A 19,094-nucleotide genomic window follows, 5' to 3' on the forward strand; every position below is an offset into this window, starting at 1 on the left:
CGTCGATTATCCATCCTTCTAGTTCGCGTTCAACGCTACAAATCAATACCATTCAATTGTCGCGAACGATAGTCTAATGAAACGCGACGATCGTCACGCATTTGCATTCTATTTATCGTCGATATAGTTACTTATGCAATTCGCATTACTTCTGCTTCTCCTAGTTAATAATTCAGGATGTACGAATTATTAGCGGAATAATTAAGAGAAATATTCTAAAGTTAAAAAATCTTTTAATATATTTTTAAATTTGTTCGCGGAATGAAAACTTTGAAGTTGCTTATCTTTATCCGTTTAATTCTGTTAGAAAAGAAACTTTCTTTCCTCGAGATTATGTTATACATTTTCAATCGAACTCTACGTAAGTAAGCTAGGATCGTTTATTTCTAAATCGTTAAAACTTTCTCATTTGTGATGAATTATTAAACTTTGCTCGTGAATTTTCTCGAAGCAAATTTTTTAACATTTTACTTAGGGAAGCTTTACGTATTTGATGTAATAACTGATCGTACAGCGTAGTAGAGACTTTGTTAAATGTCCTACAACTTTTTTTTTATTTTATTTTGGTTTTTTACAATTTGTCCTTATGGACATTTGGTAAAGTGTTATATCTTATTGGTGAAGAAAAAAAATAAAATGAAAATAAATATAGCATGTGGGTGGCTACCCCCAGCGGGGTGATGTCCTCCAACTTCTTCAAATTTTTCGCAAGACTAGAACAGTACACATTGGAGGTGGCCATAAACGATCCCGTTTGCGCAAGGCACGTACGAAAATAAACTTGTACACGAATAGCGAAACACGCTAACCCCTTTCTGATTTGATTCTTTTAAAAAACCGACTTAATACATAAAAATACATAAAAATTCCAATAGAAATATAATTCAGCTAGCTTAAGCACACACTATATAAAAATTCATATAAAATGAAATTTGAGTAAAAATGCGATATAATCTTGCACGAGGAAGGGAAGAAATAATTGAGTTCAAAGTTTTAGGCCCGGTTGAGTATCTCTGCAGTTAGTCCTTGATTACGCAACTACTGCTCAGTCATGACCTTGAAGCAATTCAAGGTTAGGATGTATAGTCTAAATCCATCCGAGTTCATTTCGAATAATACTCTGTTTACGAGAACTATGTGGTTGACCTTGAAATGAGTATTGAAAAATTAGACAGAAGAGATCCGACAACAAAAAGCATGATCTTTCTTTCAAAAGCGGGTAGCACGTTTTTCATAAATTATTCAACCGAGGACGCGTGTTAATAGTACACCGGTTTTAACAAAGAACGGCATCCAATCATAATGCAAATCGAAGCACAATGAGAGAAAGAAGGAGAGGGATGCACAACATGCACAGGCCAATATAATAAAGCAACAGTGAAGCAATGAATAGAGAAGTACGTATATCGAGAGGAAGGGAGAAAGAACGACAATGCAACACACCGGAAGAATAAAGAGGAAAAGAGAAAGAGGGACAACAGAAAACAGGTTAGAAAAGGAAAGAAAAAGGCGGCGTTACTAGTATAGAGAGAGAGAGAGAGAGAGAGAGAGAGAGAGAGAGAGAGAGAGAGCAGAAAAAACCGACAAGGGAGAGAGATGCAGAAATGGACAGAAACAATACGATCGCATAGTTCGTCCTTGGACTTATATAACAAGGAAGAGTCTGGCAGAGAAAGAGGAGAAGGATCTCGGTAGAAGAATGAAAAAAGGATGAAAAGAGAAGGAATTAAAAATAAAAGGGAAAACAATGGCGCACGCCTGCCCTCTAGTAGCGACCGAAAGGTTCTGGAAATTTCGCGAAACAGCGTACTCCTAGAAAATTCAAACTACGTTCTATGTTTTATAAATTGTACACCTATATAAAAAAATGGTTTTATAGGAAAAGAATCACTGACACACGATCGTAAAAAGTTCGATGAAAAAGATAAATTGTATATTAAATCTTTGCAAAATGATGCAAGATAATTAGTTGCTCGATTTAAATATACTTTTACTACGCTATTAAACGTCTTCTAACCTCATCCTTTGTCAATAAACATTGTGTATAAAATAGAATATAACTTTTCCTAACATCTTCATTCTGTTTAACATCATTGCCTCGATAGATTGCTAATAAAAAGCTAAAAAACAATTGGATATTATTATTCGAATATTCGCTTCCTTGCGCTATTTGAAACTTAACCTCCAATTAGTTTTTAATTCAACTATATTCATTTATTTAGCACAATAACTTTCTTCAACGTTATTAACCCAACATAGATTTTCATTAAATGACAAAATAGTTTCTAAAAGAATTCACTTTTATTTACTTTACTACATCGCTCCTTTCGTCTCTGCCTTTCATAGAACGAAAGGGTTGAACGGCAACAAACACAGGGAGGGTTAATTCGCACTAGCTTGAGGTAGGACGTGCACGAACGGTCGGCAGGTGTCGCCACATTGCAACAGATGCCGGACTCGGTCAAGCGATAATAATTCTCACGTGTCTCTGTCAAGCGGTACCCTGGCTTCAATTCACTATACGCGAGAGATTATCTAGGTTAGAGACACGCCGTTATGTTATTGCGTAATACAAAACGTAGCCGTCTGACCGATCAGCTTTCTTTACTATCTCAGAGTAAAACGTCAAAGAAACACGAAATACAAGCTACACTTATTCGAACAAATCGTTCGTTTATGACACAGACGATTAAAAGAAAAATATATTACACTGAAATATAAAATGCTTCTTTTTTATGTGTCATTTTTATGTTCATAAATGTGTATAAAAGAGATACGCGTAAGAATTGAACCAAGAGAGAGTACAGTCAAGATCAAAAGTGAGATGCGTGACATAGATTTGGTCTCGAGAGGAATTTTCACAGGAAGGCTATTCTAAAGAGAAACGCCGTATTCATAGAGAGTTCGAGATGAATAAGGGATAGATTCGAAAAGAAATTCTCCGGTAATATCGCGGTCAAATGCCGCGAATGCGGTCACTGAACTAGTTCCGTTTCGACCCTGACACTGCCATTGCCCCCAGGTCGCGATTTGTGTCAGAGGCTCAATATTGTCGTGATTTTATTTCTATTGTGGATTTACTCACCCCTTTCGCTAGACTCCATCTCGGAAAGGCCTTAGACACCGTGCTGGACGTACGGTAGACGACACGAGTATCGAACAAGTACACGTGGAAAATTACTTAGTAGATTACGGGTCGCTGGCTCAAAATTCACCACGGTATAAACATGGCCGGTCGATCTCTTGTCACAATTACCGTGAGGTCGTTGAACCTTTCCGAAATCGAAAGACAATTACACGAAACACTGTAAGCGTCTGTCCCTTTTTTCGACGCACACGAAAATTAGTAAAGTACCGTAGCTTAGTGAGTACCGCCTAAAAATAGATCCTGAATTCGGCGATTGTTTTGACTAACAGTGTAGTTCGCAACCTACTCAAAGGTGGCGCTATGCATTGGATACCCGATTTCATTGTGATACATGTGAAACAAAAGATAAATTTTATTAAAATCGTAAAAAAAGATATATTTCTATTAACATATGTACATATTACAAATGTAAAATAGAATTTCAATAAATCATTTATACAAATTTAAAAGAAACGAGTAGAAAATTTATGTAAAATATGCCACAAATATTTTTGCACTTTTTGTAAATAAATTGAATTTTTTTATATATATCATAATTTTCCTATATCTTCTTTATAATAAAAAATTACTATTCTTTGTATCATGTATGTTTTAAAACATAAAAATATTAAGCTTCAATGTATAATATTATTTTAAATAATATATTGTGTTATTCGGTTTTAAAAATTCGGTATCACATTGTATATCCTGCATATCGATTACGAATAAAAATTATATTATTTATAATTGAATGTATAAAAAGTATGTACAGTAAAATTTTAATTCATAATCTAACGTAATTAAATGAAGGATACAGGCATATGAAATAAATTGCAGAAATATTTTTCTTCCTCGCGCGTTTATACCAGCAGACTTAACTACGTATTTATTGGATATTTAGTGGCAGAAATTTAAAAAAATATCACCGTACCAATCAATATGCAGTCTTCGTTAGCTACCAAAACCATATCGCTTTCATAAAAATCCGGAATTATAGCTTTAGAAAATATATTCAATGTTTTGGTAAAGCGCTTATTAAATATCACGCAAAGACTGAATAGTTTATTTTAAATGTATTTAGATATTATAGTGGCACGTATACATTAATGGCAGGGAATGATATAAAACAAAATCTGCGAAAATTAGATTTTCCTTACTGCGCTAGAGAGGCATTATGCAGAATCGGTAAGACATTGGTTGAAATAGGTTAAGTTAGCAGACAATCTTATATTTTTTAACATTTTTCAATTTTATTACTATTTTTAAAGAAATATTATGCAGCAGACCTGGGAAACAAATGGATCTACAACTAGATTTAATATCAGAGTTTGTATTCGGAGAAATAGAGAAACGAAAAAAGCGCAGCTTGACAACAGCGATACAGGAGTTGCAATTAATAGAAGTTCTAAGCGATTTTTTTCAAAGTCCTGGAGGAAGTGCCGCTGTACGCAACGCAGTATTTTTATCCCTTTTTCCTGCAGATAGTCCTAGATACAAAATCTTAGGCAATTTAGTATCTTTAGCCATTGCCACTCAAAATAAAGCAGTCTTAAATGCGACTGGAATTTGGATGCAGCAATTAGGCTCTACTTCATCACAGAGCGTTGGATTAGCAAGGCATGTACTTAATGACTATTTTGTCCTTACTCCAAAATCTATTGACAAATTGAAGCAGCTTCCTGTTCTTGCACCACATTTCACTGCCAACTTACTAACGGCAATAGGTGAAGTCTATGAGGACAAATATCCACCTGCAGAACTGCTCAGTTTGGTAGGAGAATGGATAGATGAAAACCCAAGTCTCTTATTGACTCCTTTGATGGATAATCCTGCTTTACCAACCGGTGGCATTCCAATGACACCAATAACTCCAATAGCAGGTTTATTCAGGTAACTCAAAAGAAAAATTTTGCATAAAATTAAGTATAAAGTATTCATAATTGTATAACTCTCTGTCTTAGGTGGTGTATTTTATCACCTATACGTTCAGTTGGTACAGAAAATACAGAATATTCTGAGGAGCAGAAGAAATTGTATTCTAAAATTCAACAACTGCTTATGGATTCGGTATTACGATTAAAAAATAGCGGAAATAATAAACATGCTATATCTGCACAGCATTTTGCTGCTACCACTCGAACTTTAACAACTAGTTTACAATCTCAAACAAATATTAATTCTATTTCGCGTGAGTTAGCTATGGAACGCCTTGCACAAGCTGTTAGTGCAGCTATGTCTGCAAATTGTATTTATGGAAACAAACGTACATATCATAATCATTTAACGTATAAAATTAGTCCTTAATTAAAGATTAATTTGCGTTTTTTGTTTTACAGAAGAGTTACTGGCTTTGTTACAGCCTTTATCGTATCAACACTTCTTAATTGAATGGACTTTACAGACATATGCATCTAAAGCTGCTTAATTACATTATTGACCTTCTATTATAATTATTTTTATTTTGTGAAACTGTATATAAATTCAAGTACAATTATATACATACAAAACCATACTTGTAAATGTAAAAAAAATTTTTTTACAATATAATAAATATATATTTCACGTTGATATGATTAATCTATGTTATACACACAATCTTAAAATGGCTTAAACGTTCTCTTAGATTTTAGTTCTTGCAATCTCTTTTTGTCTAATTCAAACTTCTTTCTTAACTCTGCTAAATCTGTAAAAAAAATTTAATAAGACCCCCAATATCAAAATTCTGTATATATTTATTAAGACCAATCTGACATAAAACTTACTCTGTCTTTTACTTTCCCGAATTTGGAAAGTATAGAAGTTAAGTAATTGCTTTTTCTTATTTTTTTGTTCTTCTTTGCGTTGTACTTTATTAATAGTAGATTCTTTCCTGGAAAGTGCAAACTGTCCTCTTTTCTTTCGTCCTGTTACTGTTGTCCAACCATCATTTTCTGCTTCTTCCGCCATAGCTTTTTCTTTTGCTATTTTCTCAGAAATTTTTTGATCATAGTTCTGCATATAAGTTTCAATTTTCTTTTTCATTTCCTTCTCATTACATACTGAACGATTATAGTTTAAGCACCATTCTGTTAAATTTATTAAAATGAATTAAGAGGTATTTTACATAGAGAGATATCCAATAAATCCATGCATAAATGTTTAGATAACTTACTTTCCACTCCTGTAAAACAAATCTTTTTCTCTTTATTTAATGTTATTACATAGTTTTCAGAAATTTCTAATGCTCTCTCTAAAGCAGATTCTTTTTCAAAAACTATATATGCTGTTCTAAATCCTTTAGGGGTTGCAAAATAAACTTTAGAAACAGTTCCACACAAATCACTGAATATTTTATTTAATGCTTTATGTGTAATATAAGGAGGAATATTTAACATAAATAGTGTTCTTCCTTTAGGATGTATAGGTTCTTGATTTCTAATTGAATGCTCTTTAAAAAATAGTTGGTGTTTATCTGTAGCTTCTTCGTCAAATTGAATCCATAATGCTACAAGTTGAATAATTGAATAAAAATTTATTCAGATAGATAAATAAGCTGATTATTGTATTTAACAAAGAATACCTACTTTTAAAACCCTTAAGATTTCCTGTTTTACTTTTCATGATCGCTTCGTTGTGCATAACCTCTATTGAAATTAATAACAGAAATTAATAGTAATTTTTAATTTAGATTTAGGAATGTTATTACAACACATAATATAAAGATTACAAATGACTTTTAGAGATACTAGGAATTTTCTTAGAGTTAATATGAATTATCATTGCACTGTAAAACACAAAATACGTGTTTACGTTTCAATTAGTACGAGACGACACGCATGGCTAAAGCATGAAACTAATTTAGCATTTTTAACAAAAAGACTTCTTTGTCATCGTTTTATATATATTTTCTTAGTAATGGTTACAAATTTAAGTTAAAATAAAATATTGATATTTAATAAAAAATGTCCAAGAAATTGATTTATATATAATAATTTATTAATTATAAAATAACATTATTTTTTATATCCATATGTATCATTTACTAAATTTAAGTAGACTCGTAAGTTTCTAATTACACTTTCTATTGTAAAATATTAATTCCAACAATATAATTTAAATACAATCTTTAATATTTCCTGTTACACTCAATACATATACGTATACATATTACTTTGTTATACAGGGTGCGCCGTTAGAATTCGGACAGAATTCAATTTGTAGTTCCCACCATATTAGAATTCAGATGTTTGTGCTGATTGACTCTGAAGTTAGTTAAATATGTCAATAAGTCTTCTATAACCTCAAAATGACAGAACTCGTTAAGCAAAACCCGGAATACGATAGAAGAGCGGCGATTATAGAAAGTCTTCGCGCCGGGAGAACGCCGGTCGAAATTATAAAATTCTTTAGCTACCCAAGATCGACGGTATACGACATTGCTAAGAGATACGCAGCCTCAGAGTGGTTCGAGAAGGGTTCTCCTTCTCCGGCGAGAAAAGTTCAGCGTTGTCTCAAGTGAGGGCGACGTCATGCCTCCGCACTTCTTCCAAAAAGGCGAAAGAATCACAAAGGAGGTTTATTTGGAGGTCCTGAAGACAGTAATAAAGCCGTGGATGGAAATTACGGCTTCTGGAAGGCCGTATTTATTTCAACAAGATGGCGCACCTGCTCACACAAGTCATCTTGTTCAAAATTGGCTCTCTGACAATGTGGACATGTTTTGGTCGAAAGATTTCTGGCCTCCTAACAGTCCCGACCTAAACCCATTGGACTATTACGTGTGGGGCGTTATCGAGAGACAAACTAATAAATGCAGGCACCCCAACGTCAACTCCCTACGAGCTGCTATCGAGTCAGAATTCGCGACAATTAAACGCGACCAGTTGAAGTCAGCGTGCTCGCGCTTTAGAGCAAGAATAGAGCAGGTCATAGAGGCAGAGGGTGGTTACATAGAATAAAAGTTCTCAGCAAGGACCCTTTAAATGAGATATAACAACATTTTCATGTGTTTTTGTGTATTGACTTAAATAAACAACTTTCTGCACAAAACTTCTTTTGTCCGGATTCTAACGGCGCACCCTGTATATTATTATGGTATTATCGTGAAGAAAGGTCAAGGTCATAAAAAATATACACTAAACAATAAAACGATTCTAAAGCTCTAAATTACGATTAAAAAATATAAAATTTATATATTTACCATTGGTTATTGTTTTTTCACATGCAATATTTTTTATTTTATATGTAAAATATTTATTATCACAACATAAATCAATACACTAATTGAAATGCATACATAGCTCTAAATAGCAGGGAAATATTGATCATGAGAAAAACAGCAGGTAGCAGGTAACATATTACAGATATGTAGATATCATTTCAGTTCAGGAAAATTGTACGGTCGTGTATTAACTATGTTTAACACATTGTCATTCTTTTTTATGTTATTTAATTTTTTATTAACATACTCAGAGACCAAAATTCTTCGAGGACACCTTGTAACACGTGAAGTAATAAGCATTTTTTTCGAATTTCTAAGTGTATTTTGAAACAATAATATTAATACTAAATTTTGAAAAATAACGCGTAAAAGTAAATTAATAAAAATATGCTATTTCTAAAAATATATGTTAATTATTACCACATTTAATTTCAATCAAATAGAGATAGTAAATATAAACTGTATTGTTACATTGTATATAATGTTTCTATATATTACGTAGTATTATCAAGTATCATTAGTATCATTAATTATCAAGAATTATATTTCGTAATTATATATACTATATATTTCATAATTTTCATAATTTTCTTAATAGTTATTAATCTAAACATTTGTTGATTTCTTTCCATTCTATATCGCTGTAATTTTTTTCAGAATTGGGCATTTTTAGCAAGATTTTGCTTCTTAACGGAACAAGGCACGTTTCGGTACGAATTCGAATTGGGAGGCAAAGAACAAGATTTAAAAATACTATTATATTATGATGCGCCTGATCAATGGCCAAGCGTTTACCCTTCGAATAAAACATGCATAGAAAAAGAAGCTATACTTTGGGACGGAATTGGTCAAATAGTACCATTATCTACATTAACATCTGAACAATCAGGATGCGTCGAAGAAGAAGAAACAACAGTACGATGTTCTAGTTATCGAAGATTTCGATCATCTCGACCGAGATGGTGGTTCATCGCACTAGCAGATTGTTCATCAAAAACTGGACTAAATGTGTCGTATTGGATATCGCTAACAAATGCGCCGCATGGTCATTTTTGGAAAGAACATTTTTCAGCAGACGAATTCTGCAAGTAACGTTGTATTGATTTAAAATTACTCAATGCTATTTAATTAAATCCATTTTCATTTCAGATATACTGCCAGAACTGATAATAATTGCTTGTATTTACGTGATACTTGTAATACTCAGTTTTTACATAGCCATACAACTAAGGGCAAGAAGACTACTACATGTTTCTTACAAAATATTTATAGCCTCGCTACTTTGTCAATTAGTAGGAATATTATTTGAGATTTATAGTTACATAAATCTTGGTTTAAGAGGAATACCAACAGAAAATGCTTATTTATTAGGTCAACTTCTAGAAGCATGTTCAGACATTTTGTACACTGTACTTATGTTATTACTGGCTCTTGGTTTTACAGTGACTAAGAGCGTTTTAACAGCCAGACAAACTCGATGGCTTATATGTTTTATTTGTCTGATTTCTTTCTGTCAGTTTTCATTGTATATTTACCAATCCGATGTCTTTGATCCTGGATTGGTATTGTATATTTATGAGTCACCACCAGGCTATGGATTAATAATACTGAAATTGATTGCATGGATTATATTTTCTCTTCGATGTTTTAAGACTGTTAGAAAAATGTCAACAAAACTTCATTTTTATGGTTCATTATTTTCATTGGGATCAGCATGGTTTTTATGTCATCCATTAACGGTATATGAAAGATTATGCATTTAATTGCATTTACAATGTTAGATATTATATAACAAAACATTTGTAAAAAATTTATTTATTCTTTTTACAATGTGTAAAAAGATATTTATAATTTTATAGGTACTCTGCATTACTTTATTAGTAGATGAGTGGGTACGAGAAAGCGTTGCTAAAGGATCTTTATTATGGACTATTTTCATGGGACACATAATATTTTTATACATCACTAGACCATCTATGGCTAACAAACGTTTTCCATTTCATATTAGAACATGTCAGGTCATGCCTGTTGGTGGTGAAGGACAAGATCATAGTTATGAACCTCATGTTAGAACAACAAGCTCTGCATTCACTATTTCACACTTAACGCCATCTACTTTGCAACATTAATAGTAAGGATACTTCAAAACACCTAATAACCTGTATAACTGCAATTGTATGAGTCTACTTCGACTTTTTTTTTCTTTTTTAATGTTCATAATTAAGAAAGGACATTATGTTTAACAATTATTTAACAAAGATAAATATTAACCGTTTGAGTCCCAAGCAGCGTGATCGCGCTGTTTAGATTTTGCCTCGAGAAGACCCAGTACATTTGAACGCTACGGACGACCAACTATATTTTGTATTTCATTCTTATCTTCTCAATAATGTTTATTGAAAAAAAACTTGATATATATATAAACTAATAGTACGCCCATATAATAATAAAGATGTATTTCATAAAACTAACAAATATGACGAGCGCTATTGCGCCGCTTGGTTCTCTTCGCAATCGATTAAGACAAGAGCTATCGCGCTATTCGGGATTTTGTTAACTTTGTTTTTCCAAAGACCCATGGGACTCAAACGGTTAATTTATATGTGATACTAATATTTTTAACTATTATAGCATTCCTACAAGTATTTACAAAAAACTTACATGGTGCTTTTTATATCACATATAGGTTTCATTACAAAATTTACAATCACAACTAATAATCATCAGTCACATGAACCATCAAGCCAGCCATCTCTCCACCTTTGGTCAACTAATTTACAGTCAAATTCAGGTTTTCCAAGTTTTTTATTTACTTCGTTATGTATCATACAAAGCCATTGACTCAATTGTGACTGTGAATTGGTTTGTGGTGGAATTTTTTTTAATTGCTCTTGTAAATCTTCTGCACATACAGAACAAGGATAAAACTTGGAAAATGTGTGAAAGAACTTTGACATATCCAACTTTTGTTCATCAGTTGGATTATCAGGGTAATATGCTGCCATGGTATGTAAAAATGACCATGTTCTTGAACCTAATTCATCTTTATCTAATGGGCAATCATCACGTTTAACTTTATTTACAGGTGGACTTTTCTTCTCTATTTTCTCAGTTTCCTGACATAATAAAATATATATGTGAGAATAAATAATCTATTTCACAACATAAAGTGTAATACTATTTTTCACGTTTTAGAAACTAATCGGTATTAGTTTTTGACATTACTATTAAAAAGAATGATAATTTATGTATCGTACACAGCTTTATTTAAAAAATCCTTGTTTATACCTTTTCGGAATCGAAAGCCTTCTTTTGATTCTTTGCCCATGATTTAAAATCCATGCATGCACGACAAGGTTTTTCGTGAGACATTTTGTATTTAAAATCGCAGTATACATTCGTTTAAAAATTGCCGCAATTAACGATATTTCCACGTGGAAGATAACCTCTATCACAAAATTATAATTCACGCACCTATTACATTGAAAAATTAACATATAAATATTTCATATTACCGTATCACATTTCGACATAATAACAAATATTTACTAAATCAATCATTTAAAATTATATTTATCATCAATTATTTCAATTCACGATAAGTATTTTATTAGCTAATTTTCTTTGAATATATATTGATATAAGCATGTATGTATATACATATGTATACCTTTATATATACATGATCACTTGCAACTCATTTCAGATAAGGAACTGAATATAAGAATAACTTTATATTACGAAACAGAAGATGCAGATAGAAAAGTTTAAAACATACGCCGCTCCTACGTTCACATTGAGTTCTTGAGTGATGAAAAAGAAGAAAATGTTACATATGACTAACCTGACCCGACCTGCAGACAGCGAGTGACAAATGTTAAGTGCAGTTTTGACTGTTTGAATGCACCGCAAATGATACGGTCGTCGGTAAAGTTGATCTTCTACATAGATGATGGCGAGTCGTAAAAAAAGTAATGATTCGTCTCGATCCGTATCTAAAAATGCGAGGCGTCACGTCGGAGAGGTCATGTTTTCGTCATCTTCATCTTCCGAAGAAGAGGTAACAACGGGATGTCGGAGTTGTAGAAATACATCGAAAGAGTACTTTGCTAGGAATCGTACTGAGACAGAGCCTCAAACAGGTTAGATTTAACCTGGTATTTGTCAAACAATTTAGCTGATAATTAGCTTAATATTTGTTGTTTCTTATTTTCTACAGGACAAAATACGTCGAGAATTGAAGAGAATCCTTTTAGCTTTAAGCATTTTTTAAAAAATGGTTCACAAATAAATTATCAAAATGCTGGAGCTCGTCCAAAAGTTTATTCATCTCCAACACAGTATAATTTAGAGAAAAGTTCGGCTGTTTATTCTCGTAATCCAACAGAATTACCAGACTTTGTGCAAGATCATTTGGTCATAGAACAATATTATCTAAATCATGAGCCCAAACAACAGACAATTTCAGATGTGGATAATCTTCCTGATTTTGCATTAAACAGTGTAGAACAGAGGCAAGCTCGACTTAGAAATGAATCAAAGAAGAACGGATCTAGTGCTTCATGTGATCTTTCGTTTGATCTAACTGGAAATTTGGACAAAGCAATACCTCAGAGGAATCAATCTTTACCAAATACAAGTTGTTTCACCCATTTAAATTTACCTGTTTTTGCTAGATCTAGTATAGGATCTACTGAAACTTCAGAACCATTAGGTATTTATAAAGTGATATGTTAAAACTAATTATTAATTATAGCATGATTTATGTAGGTTGTTTATTTATAGTATCTCATTATTTAGGGTTTCCATTAGATTTACCAATATCTACAGTTGAGCCTGATCCTGAGTCGAATGTGATTATAAGAGATTGTTCTCACTCAGGGGCAAGTGAACCAAATGTTCCAAAATCTTTACCAGACTTTTTAAATGATGGTCCTATTCATAATAGGACAACATTATCAACAGAGTCTGGATCTATTCCAAATAGTGCAGAGACTACAGAAAGGAGGGTATGAATAATCTTGGATTTTAAATTATGATATATTTATTATAATTTTTATAATTATAAAATATCAATTCTTTTTGTAGTTACTGCTGGAAAATGAAAGATTGCGGCAGGAATTAGAATTAGCTCAAAAACAGATTAACGAGAAATCGGAAAAGTAAATTTTCAAAATTCTTTTAACTCTAATAATAGAATATATTCTCTAATTTATTTATACAATGTCTGTTACAGGATTCAATTATTAGAATCAGAATTGGTATCTAGAAAAGAAGTAGATCATGAAGAGACAATCCATCTTGAAAAAGCAATGGAACAAGTTGAAGATAATCTAAAACGTAGTACAGTGAGTACAAGAATGTTCTACATATCTAATTTATATCTATAATATATCTTGTTTCTATAGAGGAGAGCGGTAAATGCAGAAAGTACTATTTCGGCATTGAAAAAAGAGATTAAATCTTTAACGGTTGGTATAGATTTTCGTCTCTTTTTAAATATCTTATAGCGCACCTGATTATTAAATGAAAAACATAATGTTAATGCAGACAGAGATATCGTTACTCCGTTTAGAAAACAAAGAGCTTAGAGCTGGGATTGCGGCGGGAAATACAAGCGAATATGGTTCTTCAAACATGAATCAGACAGCAAAAAGACTAGCAGGTGATTTGAGACATGCTGCCTCATCAGCAGAAGTGTCTTTAAGGTAAAAAATTACATTTCAACGAGATTTCTAAATTAAGTTGTTCAAATAATAATATATATTGGAATCGTTATAGACAACTAATGTCTGGCGTGGACAATTTAAGAGTACTAGCTTCAGTACTTGAAAATATGAATAGGATAGAAGACCGGACCAAAGATTTTCTACCAGATTTTGATGAAGATAATGCTGCTGGTCCTGCACTTTAATACATTCTTGTGTACATCTTTTTCTGCATACTACCCTTGTTTCACTTTTATGGCATGTATCCCAACCTGTGTTAATAAGTTCCTTGAACTCACGTAATTGCGTTGAGTACCCGTTTTGGAGTCGATTAGTGATTTGATTCGATTAAAAAGCATGATATTCATATCATGTTTGTTGTATCTTTATGTGTTAATAATAGCTCTTGAATTTCGACTTATATAATTCTAGGTGTATGACAATTATATATCGTCCCTACTTGGCAAAGCATGACCTTTTAAGTGTAATTTTAAACCTTAGCAACAAACATGAATAAAACAATAGCTTAACCGTGATCTGTCACCATGCGGCTCCGAGCAAAGAAAAAGCTAAAGATTTTAACTTTTATATGTACGTTTTGACGTGAAGCTATAACGGAAGACACTGGTTGGGATTCAATGCATAATTCCAACGCAATTGTTAAAAAAAAAAAACAATATTTTAATAGTTATTGTAACAATGTTACGTGTACAGTTTCAAATTACATGTTCCGTTTCTTTGTAAATGTTGAAACTATCAGTTAAACAATTACACCTCAAGCAGACAAGATTCTTTATGTATTTTTCTATTTAAGGGGGTATATGACTCTTGAGTCCCAGAAGCATGAATCTCCTTTCAAATAAGGTTGTAATTATGCGAATTGACAAATGTTTTTCTAAGCAATGTATAGTAATAATACAATATATACAAAAAAATTAAATTTTTAAAAATTATCTTTGTACATGACACACGAACGATTGCAAATATTTCGATCTAAAGATCATACTTCTATTTACATGTATTAGAAAATTAATTAAATTAAAAACTTCAAAACCATATGTTGTATTATAACAAAATGTCTTATCTTTATAATACATGACATGAAAACGTCTTAAAACTTATGAATTAATATTTATAAATGAAAAGTGTTTTTTTTAACATAGGTATGTTGTAATAATAATTTTATATTTTACATCCGTAGATTATTTTGAAATGCAATAATTTGAGTCTATTATTATACACCTTCAAATTTCTTAATTCAATTTATTTGTCATATATTATTTGTGTGTGTAAATGACATTATATTTTAGTTAAAAAACAGATTTTAATTCAAGGCTTATTTGCCCCCTTAAAACTTGAATTGAACATTAATAATACTTTTCATAATGCAAGTTTTAAATTAATAGCTTTAACAATAAGTTATATGTATAAAAATTACATTGCCTGCAATGTGTATGTTTTTATTCTGGAAACACATGTATAAACAAATCATGGCAGTGGCTAATGTGTAATACAGTAAATTCAAAACATTTTCTTTTTAAAGAAATACAGTTCTTGATCAATGCACGTAATATTCCATCATCAAATTGCACACATACAGAAACTTAAATAATTAATTTGTAACAAGATATAAAAAATACCAAAGTACTAAATAACAATACGAAAAATTAGTCTTATTTTACAATACCAAATGCAAATTATTTTCACTTTATACATAAAGTATTTTTTCTAAATATCTATTATTATACTGCCATATGCATAAAGATTGAATATCTTATTATTGAAGACCTTCAAAAATACTAAGTAAGTCAGTTTGTGTTTCAGTGTGACTAGTTTGAGTACTTAACCAGGAACGACATGCACCTATTGATATATTGCAACCTGTTTCACATATCAAGGATTTTGTTTGTGTTTCGGCAGAAACAGTAGTATCCTCGAGTTGAGTCCAGGGTGTTTGTGTTTGAATATTAGATAATCCTAAATCAGTCGGTAGCATTTCATTACATGTTTGTGTGCATGTATTACTATATAATAGTTCCATATTGTCAAGATTATTTGTAGTTTGTGTTTCAATGGTAGAACTTAAAGCGAATGATCTAGTTAATGGATCTGAATCAAAAAATGATTGTGAATAAGCTTGTTCCGTTTGAGTTTCTATGCTGCTAAACTTATCATCAAAAGTTTTGTCTGTAAGCATGGGATCTGATCGTGATATGCTATTTGAGGATACAAAGGAATATCCTTCAACAACAGTCGACGTTTCTTCAACATAAGGTAAAGTCATTAAAGCAACTGTACTCTTCGGAGTACATTGTATCAATGGATTTGTACTATGGTTATAAAATGTTTCGAACTCTGTCTGAGTAACATTATCATTAAGAACTTCAAACATGTCTTTTTCAGGTATTGTTTGAGTACCCGATGTACTCTTATCTTCCCAAAAATCTTGTAACCCATCATCATGGCGAAGTGGTAATGGACTGCTAGGAAATAGATTTGAAGCTGTAAAGTTGCCAAGATTAAGGTCTTCCTTTAACAATGTATAATCAGAATTTTGAGATACAGAATTTTTTCCATGTTTCTGAAGCTTCAGCGAATTCTTAAATGCTTGTGAAGCTTGTATTGTTTGTGTTTCCATGGACATTACATTTTGTCTAATTCTTTGAGGGATACTTGTCTGTGTCTGTTTAGATATTCCACACTTTCCATTATGATAGCAACTATTGTTAACATACTTTAATGGACTTGATATTCTTTTATTCTTTTTGCATTCATCAGTTTGTATACCAATATCTGATGTAAGTTTCTGCATTGTATTATTATTAGGATTGGATATTTTATTTTCATTTTGATTTATTGGTAGTATTGTAACTAGTTTATTTATTTCTGTTTGATTACTGGATAGAATTAATCTCACTGTTTTAGAATTTGTGCGCCTGTGAAAATGTTAATAATTAATATAAATTGATGATATTGTATTTAAATATGTCAAACAATAGAACATTAAAATATTTATCTTTCATGATCAGCTTACCTTAAAGAATTTTTATATTTATCATTTATTGTATGTAAAGATCGTTTTGCATGTGTGAGCAAGGCTTCATAGGAGCTGTAAATTTTTGAACAAGAACATACAAATTCAATTCCACATACTCTCATATGGCCTTCTTTTGCTGACTCGGTAGAGAAACCTTTTTCGCAACGAGTACATGCATACGTTTTTTTCGCATGTACTTTAAGGTAATGCTAAATATATGTCAGAATATTAAATTTCATGTCGTAATTGAAACATTGATCAATTTCATTAAAAAAGCATTGTTTTACGATGACAACACTAACCTGTTTAAGATATTTCATAGTACTAAAATGTCTTTCGGCTTTTAGAGCATAAATACAAGACTCTACCGGACAATGATATTGTACATTTTCTTTTATTGTTTTATCTAAATTTTTACGTTGATGTACTTTAAGGTCGTGTAACCGATATCTCGGCCCATTTTTAAATACGAGTCCACATTTATCACATTTTACGTTATTCGTTATGACACTAAGTTCCTCCGGCGATGGACAGATAGTTTTGATACATTTCGAAACGTTTTCTACCGGTTTTATCCTCTCCATTAGAGGTTATTTTTCTGCGGCACTTAACATGTATACAAACTACCGCCATTTAAGTGACTGATCCAATCGATCTGAAGAGATATTTGTTTGTATTTTTCGTAATACAGCGTCACTGTATTTTATTAAATTATTATCAAAATTTTTATGTAAATTGAAACTTAAAATCCAAATTTTACTAATTAATTTTTTCTACTTTGGAAGTAATGAACATATATATATATATATATATATATATATATATATATGTATATTATACAGAATATAATAGTAATAATAATAATGTATACATGAGTTTTATAAGCAATTAATAGACACTAACATATAGAAATGATATACGTATAAAAATATTTCGAAATTTTAATATAATATCACTCTAACAAATTTCATTGTCAATCCCAATGTGTTGAAACATTTAATAAATTGATAAATTTAATGACGAAATTCTTATATGTTTAGATGTAAAATCGTAATTATATAGTTTGTTAATGTTTAAAGATTATAATTGTATTATTTAGAAATATTATAAGGTGAGTATTTCAATTTTTAATCTTTTGGTACCTTAGTATCTAAATGGAATTCACATCTTCAAACTCGTAAATTAATGAAATAAAAATTTGACCAATTAGGTAATAACATAATAATAAAGTATGATTTATTATGTTTTATGATATTTCAGTAAGATGAATTGTATTTGTGCATTGTACAGAATTTTGTACAACAGGTTAAAAAAGGCATATTACACATATTATTACACATCGTTGAATGCTTCCAATAAACTGCAATATGATACAATTAAATACATACAACTATTCTACGTACTATACCAACGTGATAAGCGCGAAAATTGAATAAGCAATAATTCCAGTGTTTCTCCATCTTTACATTCTACATTTTCGTTTATCAAACGTATGTCACCAATTATACTTCGAAGTGTGTTTAGACTACTCAATCAATCAATTTCCGTCATTTTGATTTGGAATTAATTACTTATAGTAAATTATCATAAATCATAATTAAATTTTCAAATGTTTTTATTCAGATTTTTAAAAAAATCTGGGGAACGGGACAGAAAGCCTCCAACTTCTATTACCGCGCGTACGCCTGATATCGATTTTTTAATTCACACGAATAATATTGAATATATCCTTATATATAACATTAAAGGTAATCATCGCTTATACATCATGTTCTTATAATCTATCTTATTTTATCTGTTAAAAGATATAAATGCATTGCAGTATAATAAAATACTGGTCAGAAAGAAACGATGCGCGAATTTGGAAGTGCAGCAGCTTAAGGTCGTCGTACGCTGGATCGACACAGTCTGCTCTACTTCTACCACATAGCAGGCCGTGCTATATATATGCACGACACACATGCACATTCATATAGCTGCTTTCTCAGCCCAACCAGCAGGGTATAAGCGGCGCTGCTCGCA

The 19,094-nt window shown here is 31.4% G+C and overlaps 7 protein-coding genes and 1 long non-coding RNA gene across 15 annotated transcripts in view; 4 read left to right on the top strand and 4 right to left on the bottom strand.

Annotated features, from left to right (window-relative positions):
- Positions 1-3,410, bottom strand: part of LOC132906171 (retinoic acid receptor RXR-alpha-B) — a 68,961-nt gene extending 65,551 nt beyond the window's left edge. The window contains exon 1 of the mRNA XM_060958088.1: positions 3,086-3,410. Coding sequence (XP_060814071.1) covers positions 3,086-3,104 — 19 coding nt within the window. The 5' untranslated portion in view covers positions 3,105-3,410. The remainder of the gene's footprint in view (positions 1-3,085) is intronic.
- A 565-nt stretch (positions 3,411-3,975) lies between these two features.
- On the top strand, positions 3,976-5,695 carry LOC132906542 (integrator complex subunit 15). The gene is made up of 4 exons (XM_060958827.1): positions 3,976-4,312; positions 4,396-5,017; positions 5,089-5,390; positions 5,464-5,695. The coding sequence occupies exons 1-4, from the start codon at positions 4,234-4,236 to the stop codon at positions 5,550-5,552; spliced, it is 1,092 nt and encodes a 363-aa protein (XP_060814810.1). The 5' UTR covers positions 3,976-4,233; the 3' UTR covers positions 5,553-5,695.
- LOC132906544 (ribosomal RNA-processing protein 7 homolog A) lies at positions 5,567-12,289 on the bottom strand. 4 transcript variants are annotated; one of them, XM_060958832.1, is made up of 5 exons: positions 12,172-12,289; positions 6,691-6,748; positions 6,279-6,611; positions 5,890-6,192; positions 5,567-5,810 (listed from the first exon to the last, which is right to left on the bottom strand). In XM_060958832.1, the coding sequence occupies exons 2-5, from the start codon at positions 6,743-6,745 to the stop codon at positions 5,725-5,727; spliced, it is 777 nt and encodes a 258-aa protein (XP_060814815.1). In that variant the 5' UTR covers positions 6,746-6,748; positions 12,172-12,289; the 3' UTR covers positions 5,567-5,724. The 4 variants fall into 4 exon arrangements, with proteins under 4 accessions (XP_060814815.1, XP_060814816.1, XP_060814814.1 ...); XM_060958833.1 differs by lacking the exon at positions 12,172-12,289 and adding an exon at positions 10,989-10,998; XM_060958831.1 differs by lacking the exon at positions 12,172-12,289 and adding an exon at positions 10,353-10,435.
- Positions 8,450-11,129, top strand: LOC132906539 (transmembrane protein 145-like). 2 transcript variants are annotated; one of them, XM_060958825.1, is made up of 5 exons: positions 8,450-8,616; positions 8,985-9,411; positions 9,477-10,066; positions 10,187-10,458; positions 11,014-11,129. In XM_060958825.1, exons 1-4 carry the CDS (start codon positions 8,521-8,523, stop codon positions 10,454-10,456), a joined length of 1,383 nt encoding a protein of 460 aa, XP_060814808.1. In that variant the 5' UTR covers positions 8,450-8,520; the 3' UTR covers positions 10,457-10,458; positions 11,014-11,129. The 2 variants fall into 2 exon arrangements, with proteins under 2 accessions (XP_060814808.1, XP_060814807.1); XM_060958824.1 differs by lacking the exon at positions 11,014-11,129 and having other exon boundaries at positions 10,187-10,644.
- LOC132906545 (FAD-linked sulfhydryl oxidase ALR) lies at positions 9,451-12,176 on the bottom strand. Of its 3 annotated transcripts, none has more exons than XM_060958835.1 (3): positions 12,106-12,176; positions 11,616-11,801; positions 9,451-11,443 (listed from the first exon to the last, which is right to left on the bottom strand). In XM_060958835.1, exons 2-3 carry the CDS (start codon positions 11,697-11,699, stop codon positions 11,051-11,053), a joined length of 477 nt encoding a protein of 158 aa, XP_060814818.1. In that variant the 5' UTR covers positions 11,700-11,801; positions 12,106-12,176; the 3' UTR covers positions 9,451-11,050. The 3 variants fall into 3 exon arrangements, with proteins under 3 accessions (XP_060814818.1, XP_060814817.1, XP_060814819.1); XM_060958834.1 differs by having other exon boundaries at positions 11,998-12,136; XM_060958836.1 differs by lacking the exon at positions 12,106-12,176 and having other exon boundaries at positions 11,616-11,873.
- On the top strand, positions 11,202-11,496 carry LOC132906555 (uncharacterized). The gene is made up of 2 exons (XR_009657996.1): positions 11,202-11,333; positions 11,413-11,496. It is a non-coding gene; the product is annotated as an uncharacterized LOC132906555 (long non-coding RNA).
- On the top strand, positions 12,277-14,780 carry LOC132906537 (uncharacterized). The gene is made up of 8 exons (XM_060958822.1): positions 12,277-12,469; positions 12,547-13,041; positions 13,128-13,336; positions 13,416-13,489; positions 13,564-13,675; positions 13,736-13,798; positions 13,878-14,035; positions 14,109-14,780. The coding sequence occupies exons 1-8, from the start codon at positions 12,277-12,279 to the stop codon at positions 14,239-14,241; spliced, it is 1,437 nt and encodes a 478-aa protein (XP_060814805.1). The 3' UTR covers positions 14,242-14,780.
- LOC132906531 (uncharacterized) lies at positions 14,701-18,943 on the bottom strand. 2 transcript variants are annotated; one of them, XM_060958808.1, is made up of 4 exons: positions 18,215-18,943; positions 17,375-17,727; positions 17,070-17,281; positions 14,701-16,971 (listed from the first exon to the last, which is right to left on the bottom strand). In XM_060958808.1, the coding sequence occupies exons 2-4, from the start codon at positions 17,654-17,656 to the stop codon at positions 15,813-15,815; spliced, it is 1,653 nt and encodes a 550-aa protein (XP_060814791.1). In that variant the 5' UTR covers positions 17,657-17,727; positions 18,215-18,943; the 3' UTR covers positions 14,701-15,812. The 2 variants fall into 2 exon arrangements, with proteins under 2 accessions (XP_060814791.1, XP_060814790.1); XM_060958807.1 differs by lacking the exon at positions 18,215-18,943 and having other exon boundaries at positions 17,375-17,831.
- Positions 18,944-19,094: the final 151 nt, after the last annotated feature.

This window comes from Bombus pascuorum, chromosome 4 (assembly GCF_905332965.1).
Source record: "Bombus pascuorum chromosome 4, iyBomPasc1.1, whole genome shotgun sequence".
NCBI classification, from domain to species: Eukaryota; Metazoa; Arthropoda; class Insecta; order Hymenoptera; family Apidae; genus Bombus; species Bombus pascuorum.

Coding starts and splice junctions, on each gene's coding strand:
- LOC132906542 (XM_060958827.1), top strand. CDS start 4,234: ATGGCAGGGAATGATATAAAACAAAATCTGCGAAAATTAGATTTTCCT. Junction 4,313..4,395: donor AGAGGCATTATGCAGAATCG/GTAAGACATTGG, acceptor CTATTTTTAAAG/AAATATTATGCAGCAGACCT. Junction 5,018..5,088: donor CCAATAGCAGGTTTATTCAG/GTAACTCAAAAG, acceptor TCTCTGTCTTAG/GTGGTGTATTTTATCACCTA.
- LOC132906544 (XM_060958830.1), bottom strand. Junction 6,193..6,278: donor TTGTTTTACAGGAGTGGAAA/GTAAGTTATCTA, acceptor TAAATTTAACAG/AATGGTGCTTAAACTATAAT. Junction 5,811..5,889: donor TCGGGAAAGTAAAAGACAGA/GTAAGTTTTATG, acceptor TTTTTTTTACAG/ATTTAGCAGAGTTAAGAAAG.
- LOC132906539 (XM_060958825.1), top strand. CDS start 8,521: ATGTTTAACACATTGTCATTCTTTTTTATGTTATTTAATTTTTTATTA. Junction 8,617..8,984: donor GACACCTTGTAACACGTGAA/GTAATAAGCATT, acceptor AATTTTTTTCAG/AATTGGGCATTTTTAGCAAG. Junction 9,412..9,476: donor TTTTTCAGCAGACGAATTCT/GCAAGTAACGTT, acceptor TTTTCATTTCAG/ATATACTGCCAGAACTGATA.
- LOC132906545 (XM_060958835.1), bottom strand. CDS start 11,699: ATGTCTCACGAAAAACCTTGTCGTGCATGCATGGATTTTAAATCATGG. Junction 11,444..11,615: donor AGGCTTTCGATTCCGAAAAG/GTATAAACAAGG, acceptor TTATTATGTCAG/GAAACTGAGAAAATAGAGAA.
- LOC132906537 (XM_060958822.1), top strand. CDS start 12,277: ATGATGGCGAGTCGTAAAAAAAGTAATGATTCGTCTCGATCCGTATCT. Junction 13,042..13,127: donor TGAAACTTCAGAACCATTAG/GTATTTATAAAG, acceptor CTCATTATTTAG/GGTTTCCATTAGATTTACCA. Junction 14,036..14,108: donor TCAGCAGAAGTGTCTTTAAG/GTAAAAAATTAC, acceptor GAATCGTTATAG/ACAACTAATGTCTGGCGTGG.
- LOC132906531 (XM_060958808.1), bottom strand. CDS start 17,656: ATGGAGAGGATAAAACCGGTAGAAAACGTTTCGAAATGTATCAAAACT. Junction 17,282..17,374: donor CTATGAAATATCTTAAACAG/GTTAGTGTTGTC, acceptor ACATATATTTAG/CATTACCTTAAAGTACATGC. Junction 16,972..17,069: donor AAATATAAAAATTCTTTAAG/GTAAGCTGATCA, acceptor ACATTTTCACAG/GCGCACAAATTCTAAAACAG.